Source organism: Brachyistius frenatus, unplaced genomic scaffold (genome assembly GCF_029030835.1).
Source record: "Brachyistius frenatus isolate BFR_SWC_R1_liver_20210118 unplaced genomic scaffold, ASM2903083v1 Contig_404, whole genome shotgun sequence".
Taxonomy (NCBI): domain Eukaryota; kingdom Metazoa; phylum Chordata; class Actinopteri; family Embiotocidae; genus Brachyistius; species Brachyistius frenatus.
The window spans coordinates 141,051-148,883 of record NW_027211003.1 but is presented as its reverse complement, the minus strand read 5'-3'; the positions used below and the strand labels follow the sequence as shown (position 1 = coordinate 148,883).

The 7,833-nt window shown below is 40.7% G+C and overlaps 1 protein-coding gene across 7 annotated transcripts in view; it reads left to right on the top strand.

Annotated features, from left to right (window-relative positions):
- Positions 1-7,833, top strand: part of mcf2l2 (MCF.2 cell line derived transforming sequence-like 2) — a 95,873-nt gene that overhangs the window by 56,983 nt on the left and 31,057 nt on the right. For all 7 annotated transcript variants that reach the window (XM_069724988.1, XM_069724994.1, XM_069724987.1 and 4 more), the window contains 6 exons: positions 676-742; positions 1,901-2,016; positions 3,018-3,087; positions 6,087-6,179; positions 6,306-6,398; positions 6,745-6,864. In XM_069724988.1, coding sequence (XP_069581089.1) covers positions 676-742; positions 1,901-2,016; positions 3,018-3,087; positions 6,087-6,179; positions 6,306-6,398; positions 6,745-6,864 — 559 coding nt within the window. The remainder of the gene's footprint in view (positions 1-675; positions 743-1,900; positions 2,017-3,017; positions 3,088-6,086; positions 6,180-6,305; positions 6,399-6,744; positions 6,865-7,833) is intronic.

Sequence of the window (7,833 nt, the reverse complement as noted above, 5' to 3'; positions counted from 1 at the left end):
GGGAACAGTTGAAAAAAAAAACAGATAACCATATGTAGCACATGTTTTCTGCTTGTTTATTACAATTTGCTGTTTGCATGAAGGCTGCTGTATGTCTGTCTGCAACATAAAACATACCAGTGAAGAGTGAAGAGGGCGCAGTGAGTTGACTAGGACTTCTTACTTCAGGTTTTAGTTGCACACATGGATTACCTGCATTGTCATTGACGACCTCCCACTCCTCTGTTTGCCCTTTGTGTTTGAGGAGATGCAAACAGTGACAGACAGAGAGCCGGATTGGGAGAAAATGACTCACAACTGGGTTTTAGTCCGAGTCCCTGGCCTGCAGCTTGTTTCACATAATTATCTGCTAAAACGATTATAATTAGATTTTCTCACTTATTGGCCAATAAGTTATGGAACCAGCTTATAGTATATTACCGTGTAGCACTAGAACAATGTCTTCTGTGAGGATACGACCATCAGCCTGTTCTTGGCTTCAGACTTGAATGTTAAATAGGAACTCTATCTTGTAACATGCAGAGCATGTGGCTGATTTGAAATAATACTACAAGTTCAGATATTTGGCTCACATTTACAAAGGTGGATCCATGAAATCCTTCCTCTTCTTTGTGACTTCAGATCTGTAACTGAAGGGGCCAGAGGGTTTAATTATGATGTCCTTATTCTCTGCAGACACATCATGACTGAACTCATTGAAACAGAGCGGCTGTATGTGGAGGAACTGCAGAGCATCATGGAGGTACAGTATGTCTTCTGGCTAGAGGATGTCTTAGCTTTACTTCGACTGACCCTGCTCTATATATTTAATATAATAATATAAGATATATATTTAAGAATATATCTCCTGCTGCAAACAGTCCTATATGCTCTTAAGACTTCTTTTGAATGTTTGACAAATACTTTTAATTCACACATTAAAGGATAATTCTGGTTTCATAGCACTTGATTCTTGTTTTGGTCAGAGGCTTTCGTTTAACATTCCCTCAGTTTCTGTAACTCTGCAACAACAGTGGCATCAAACTTTGGGAAGTAATACTAGATTTGGTTTGACTGTATCGGTACAACCATCTGGCTAAATGTGTGAAACACAGGAGCTGATGATGATCAAGAAACCAAGTTTGTAACACTCACCGCAAAACGTAAAATAGTCACGCTGGTCCACTACTGCAAAACGTAAAACAGACACGCTTTGTGCTGTCTAGGCGTGAAAGTCACACGTTTTCTTGTAGTGCACAAAAATGAAACCTACTAATTGCATTCAGCCATTTGATTTATAGGAAAATGAAACTTAAAGCTAAACCATGTGGCAGCTTATTCATGCCACCATGCCACCTCTCCACCCTCCTAATAACACCATTCTGACGTGAGATTTAAATGCGTGTAAGTTTCATGCTTACAAAACATAAAACTGTCATGCCGTGAGAGGTCAAAATTGTCTATTTCTGTAGTGTCTGTCAAACGTTTTTCTGTAGTGGACAAGTGTGTCTATTTTACGTTCTTCTGTAGTGGACAGGCTTGACTATTATACACTTTACCGTGATACTGGGCTACAGAAGTGCATTGCTAGCCTTTAAGTTTGATCTGTACAAAAGGCCGGTCTTATCTGTTACTTTATTAGTGTAGTTGCACAATACATTATTATGAGTGCACACGACTGTGATAGCACTAGTTGATTAAATAAAACATAGCATGGTGTGGAAGTGTATAGTCGTCTATATTAATTCTCTTTGTCTATCGCTGTCCATCTGTGGAATGAGTTTCACACGACAGAGATTAGAAATCGTCCTTTCTAAATAACTGTCCTGCTTTGCATCCTGGACTAATTTTGACATAAGCTTCTGTTTTCCTTCTCGGTTGTGTCTTCGTTGTGTCCTCCCGGTCACCCGATACTCCCCAGGGTTATTTTGCTGAGCTGAATAACTCTGAGCTCAGCCACCTCATCCCCCCATCACTGGAGAACAAAAAGGATGTGCTGTTCGGCAACCTGCCCGAGATCTACGAGTTTCACAACAGGTGGGTGGAGTGCATGTCTTACATTGTCCTGCGATATACTCTGATATCTAATATCAGGAACAAACAAGATTGTACTCATGATTAACTGGCACATAATGATTTAAGAAACCACTCCAGAACAGTGACAGTAAATGTCTATATGAAAAAACCCTCCTGTTATTATAATCGTCAGTGTTCCTAGATGTGTGAGACCGGGCAGTAAGCAGTGTTTTGTGGTGTGAAAGTACTGTGCAGGAGTGCAGTCAGGTGACAATTGTCTGTGGGCTCATCCATCTGGTTCTCGTCCCAGGATGTCACATACTGTTGGTTGTAACAGCTCGCTGGTGACTCAGAGAAAAAAACAGGCCTTCAGTTCCTGACATGATCGTTTGGGTTGATTATGACACAGGTTTAAAGGTCTACTTGGTAGGGTAAGAAAAGATACTGGTTTGGGTTAACATAAGTAATTTTATGTAAGTAACATTACTTACATCACATAAATTACTTTACATCAACCATGACTTTTGGTTTCTCATGGACCCGAACAGCTGGGGGGGGCTGCCTCAAAGGCTAAGGTCCATCAGTCTGCACTATATGCAATGACACATCATTGTTTAAGATATATTGCTCTTGGTGTATTTACAAAGTGGGATAAGGAAAGGTCTTTTTATACAGAAGAAAACAAAAGTTGTCTCTGAGGCCAACTTATCTGAAGTATTCTTCACTAGTGAGGGTTAAGCCCCTGAAACTCTGGATGCTGCATTAGGCAGCTGTTTCTCACATCCTACATGCCCAGTAGATTCTCACATTCTCCGTTTGTTACTCCAAAGCTTTTTGCGGTCGTCAGGTCCAAGTGAAGGTTAACTTAAAGATGATCTAGAAAACAAAATGACAGCAGCAAAGAGACCTGAGGAATGTCCAAGTTGTTGAATTTGCTTACTTGTGTTAGATGAGCTCACCATGGAACAATTACTTTTATTATGTGTGTTGTGTTCTCATTAATTGTTCATTATTACCTGCAGGACTTTTCTGATGGAGCTGGAGAACTGTGCAGAGAAACCAGAGCTGATAGGAACCTGTTTTCTGAAAAGGGTGAGTAGTCCACAAACTGTGTTGGAAAGTAACTAAATACATGAACTAGGTTCATTTTTCAGATGTCTATACTTTACATTACTGGTTCCCTTATGCTACATTCTCCAAGATATGAGGTGCATTATCCTTCAGTATAATATATATATATATATATATATTCAATACATATCAGGAGAACTTTTATATTTTGATATTTTTTATTTTGCCACATCTGAGAAACAACAAGTTAGTGACTGAGTCTGTGCTTTTGTGTAAACAGTTATAAACAACATTTAGGCACTCATTGACAAATTACAGATTTTGTTCATATTGAATGATTCGCTGGGATTTGAAAAGCGAAAGTGTCATCAGGAATCGTTAACTGAGTATCAGAGGGGTAAAATAGTTTTACTCCTCAAACCTTGAGTTATAGAGATCTGAAAATGACACGAACTGTCAGGTATAACTCAGGAGGTCCAAAAGCAAGACAACGGAGGCTGATGCCCCGAGCAAACAAAAGGTTTTATTAACAAACAGCTAGAACTTTATTACAAAGGCAGAAGACAAAAAAATAAGGTGAGCTTCCAGTACCGAGTCAAAAAAAAAATAATCCAGAAAACACACTGTAACTCTGGCACTGTGACTCTAAAGCTGGCAGAGGAGGCGGTAAACCTTATGAGATAAACTGAGAGAGGCTAGAGATGGAGACTGTTCAGTGTTTAGGTTTAGGGCTGGTACTTTGCATCCTTGAATTTAACAGATACACTCACAAGCAAACACATGAATACTGATTTATTTGTGTTTAAAAACGAAGCATCTGCAGCGACTCTTGAGAGCGGAGAAAGATTCAGGCTGTCAATCATGAAACCTGGTGAGGGTTGATGAGGAGGCAGCAGACTGCATCTTCTGAGGGTGCTTCCTGAAGCAGTCACAGTGAAGTGGACATTCCTCTCGAAGAATGTGTCAAATGCCCTGAAGGGGTTTCTGCATCGGGATGCTCATAAGCAAGGGAAATCAGATTTCTTATCCAGTGGGCCGATGCAGCTTTGAAAGGTCCACACAGGACCTGAAGGCTCTCTGAAGACACGAGGTGTGAAGCCTCTCAGCCTCTGCAGTTAGGTTAAGTAGATGATAGGGGGTCTAAATATTCTTTGCAAAGGCCTCAGGCTGAAAAGCTGGAGGTGCGGTGGAGGTCAGCGGTTTCTGAGACAACTTAACCTACTGCCAATGTGCACAGAGAAGGAAGAGGATGAAGATATAACGCTGATGAGTAACTGCTTCAAGTTTAATCAATTCCTGAGTTCCACCCATGTTCGTGATAAGTGTTCTGGTTGCGTCTGCAGTTTCTCCGTGGACATCACCAGAGGGAAAACAACACATTTAGTCTCAAACTCTGTAAATCTTCAATGGAGAGTCCCACAATGTTCAGGAGGGCTGAGACATGAAGCAACGAGCCTGGAAAGGTTCTGAGTGATGTTTGTGTTTCTGCCCAACTCCTTGCGACTTCTTTCTGTTTCCCAATCATTTTTGTTACAAACTTTGATAAAGCGATGACATTTGAACCAGTTACTCTTTACTGTTAAACCTTTCTCCTGCTCCCTATACGTCATGGTGCTGAGCTCCGAGAGGAGTTCTAGGAACTTATTGATTTACTCTCATAGGTGGAGGAACCATTCTTTCTCTGTCCCCAAAACAAGAGAGAGCCCATAAGCTCACTCACCTGTATTGTGTAAGAAATAGTCAAAAAGAAAAGAGAAGTCAAAGGTCAAGACTCGACATTGGTACAGAAGAAGGAAGATAAACAGAATGAAAACAATCTGAAGTTACCAGGAGGGAACAGGAGCTGCAGGGACAGGTAGCACATTCTCACCTGAGGAGGTGTTCCTGAGAACAGACCATCTGCACAGATGACTGCAGGGAAGCCACTGAATTCATTCCCAGGACAAAGAGATGCTCTACACCAGGGGTGTCAAACTCATTTTAGTGAAGGGGCCACATACTGCCCACTTTCACCTCAAGTGGGCCAGACCAGTAAATTCATAGCATAATAACGCAGACATAACGACAATATTTCTCTTTGTTTAAATCATTGGTGAAGGTTTTTGGATGATAAACCCTATTTTAAGGTCTTTCTACAATAAACTAGAAACATAAAGACCAAAAACTCAGACATCAGCCCATTTATGCTGTTTTTGAAGCAATTACTGGATCGATTAAAAAAAAAATAACAAAACGTTTGTACTCATAAACCTCCATATTCTCATAGAAATGCAATTTATGTCTTTCTGTAATACGGCCCGGGCCGTATGTTTGACACCCCTGATTTAGAGGATCGCAGAGATGTGAAAAGCTAAAGGTTCTCCTCTCTCTCCCCAACCACCAAACCTTTCCTCAGACCCACTGGCTGCTGTACTTCAGCTGTCTGAAAAACACCAGAACCACGTGGCTGAAAGGAACATTGCAAATAAAGAGAGAGTCAGCAGCCACACTACTTAAAGTCAGGCTGCACTCAGTACGTTTGCACGTGGAGTTCTTTTGTTAAATAGGAGCTCAGAATGTGAAGGTTTCTGTCATGTCAGGGCTTGTTGATATGGTGATATGCTGGAGGCAGAACGTGTAGACCTCCTGCATCATTCAGACACTCATAGCGTGTTCATACCTGACTCAACAAATTAGGAATATGAAAACTTATTTTACAAGAAACTATGAAGCCATATACAGTGAACCCTCGCTATAACGCGGTTCACCTTTCACGGTCTCGCTGCTTCACGGATTTGCATCGTGCATTGAAATCACATTACGACTATATGTAACGTAGATATATTTAATGTCCAGTTCTATCTATTTCAATTGTAAAATAAAGGTTCCTGCTTCACGGATTTCGCCTATCACGGTTTCTATTTGGAACGTAACCCCCGCGAAAAACGAGGGTTCACTGTACTACATAAACAGATAGATGATGGTGGGATCTTTTGAGCAAACACAGAAGCTCCTTTCACTCGTTTTGTGTCTGTTTTCAGAAAGAAGAGCTGCAGGTGTATGAGAAGTACTGTCAGAATAAACCCCGCTCTGAACTACTCTGGAGACAGTGTGGAGACAGTCTGTTCTTTCAGGTAACACACACACAATCATGATATATATAATCATATATAATATATAACTAAAGGTCACAGCAGCTCTGACAGTGTATCTGTCATGTGTCCTTCTTCATGGAGAGAGTTTGGTGTTTGTGCCGACAGGAATGCCAGAAAAAACTGGACCACAAACTGTCTCTGGATGCCTACCTGCTGAAGCCTGTGCAGAGGATCACCAAATACCAGCTCATGCTGAAGGTACACACACACACACACACACGCATGCACGCACGCACGCACGCACGCACACACGCACACACACACACACACACACTGCACATTAAACTCCTGTCATAACATGACAAGTCGTCATTCAGACATCAGTAAAATGTATGCAAATATTTCATGACTAATCTGTCAGCACAGTGATGACAGGATATGATTTTGTGAGGACATTCATGTTGTATGTAATATTAAATAACCAGGAAACAACTAAACTACATTTCACTGTAATTTAACAGCTTATTAAAAGTAGTTCCTGAGGATGCCAGAAGAGGTTTGTGTTCTTCATTTCATCCCCGTCTTCCTCCTTTCTGTGCAACAGGAGATGTTAAAATGCAGTAAAGGTCAGATGGCTGAGTTGGAGGAGGCTTTAGCCACCATGCTGGACATCATCAAGTCTGTCAACGACTCCATGCACCAGATAGCTATCACTGGCTTTCAGGTGACTGACATCATCTCTCCATTAAACATATCCACCATGTTCACATGCTCTCAATGATGTAATGACATCATTAGAGGGGTGTGCGTGTGTGGGAGGGGGTGGGGGGGGTGGGGGTGAGGGAGAGGGGTGCGGCAGTCAGTCAGTCAGTTAATCAGTCAGTCAGTTAATCAGGCAGTCAAAATTCGAAAACATTTTGCAACAGAAGGAATTTTACATGAAAGAGAAATTCAGAAAGCTGCCACTCACCTGAGAAGTTTTTATTTTCCTGCTAAAGGGTCAAAAGGGTGAACTTTTATAAAGATATGACATCAGTGGATCGTTTTTTTGAGTAAATCATTGTAACAGTTCATGTTCCTGGTGGTTTTGATGAAGCTGCTTGTGTAGGTGCTCCATCAAAGGGATGTATTTTTACCTTTTCATCACATGGCTGTAATTTTACAGCTCTCAGCTTCTTCTGTGTTTCTACTTCAGTAAAAGTGAAGGAATTTATAGCATGGGTTTTATCTCCTGACTTCAAACAGAGCTGAAGTGGCTCAGTGATCACAGTGTGTTAATAACTCAGCTTTTAGTACAATACTTTTCTTTAACCTTGGATACTTGTGTTGGGTATTTTGGTTTCAGTTGCGGGTTTTCTCATCAGATGGTCCCATGTTTTCTTAAATTTCATCCCCATTTTAAAGTTAGTCCATGCAGCTGCATTGGAAATACCAAAGAATACCAGTGTTCTTTCTTCCTAAAAAAAAAATACATATAAAATGAATACGTTTACCGTGTTGAAGGTGTCTGACAGTAGACAGTATAAGAATTGTACAATTCATTTAATATGAATGTATTTAATTGCTAGTCTGTTAGACGCTGCTGTTTTTGCTGTCATTAGTGAGGACTTCATTCTTTTCAGACACAACTCCATGATCTTAATGATTGTATAAATATATTGTATGTGTATATACAGTATATGTTGTGTTGGGT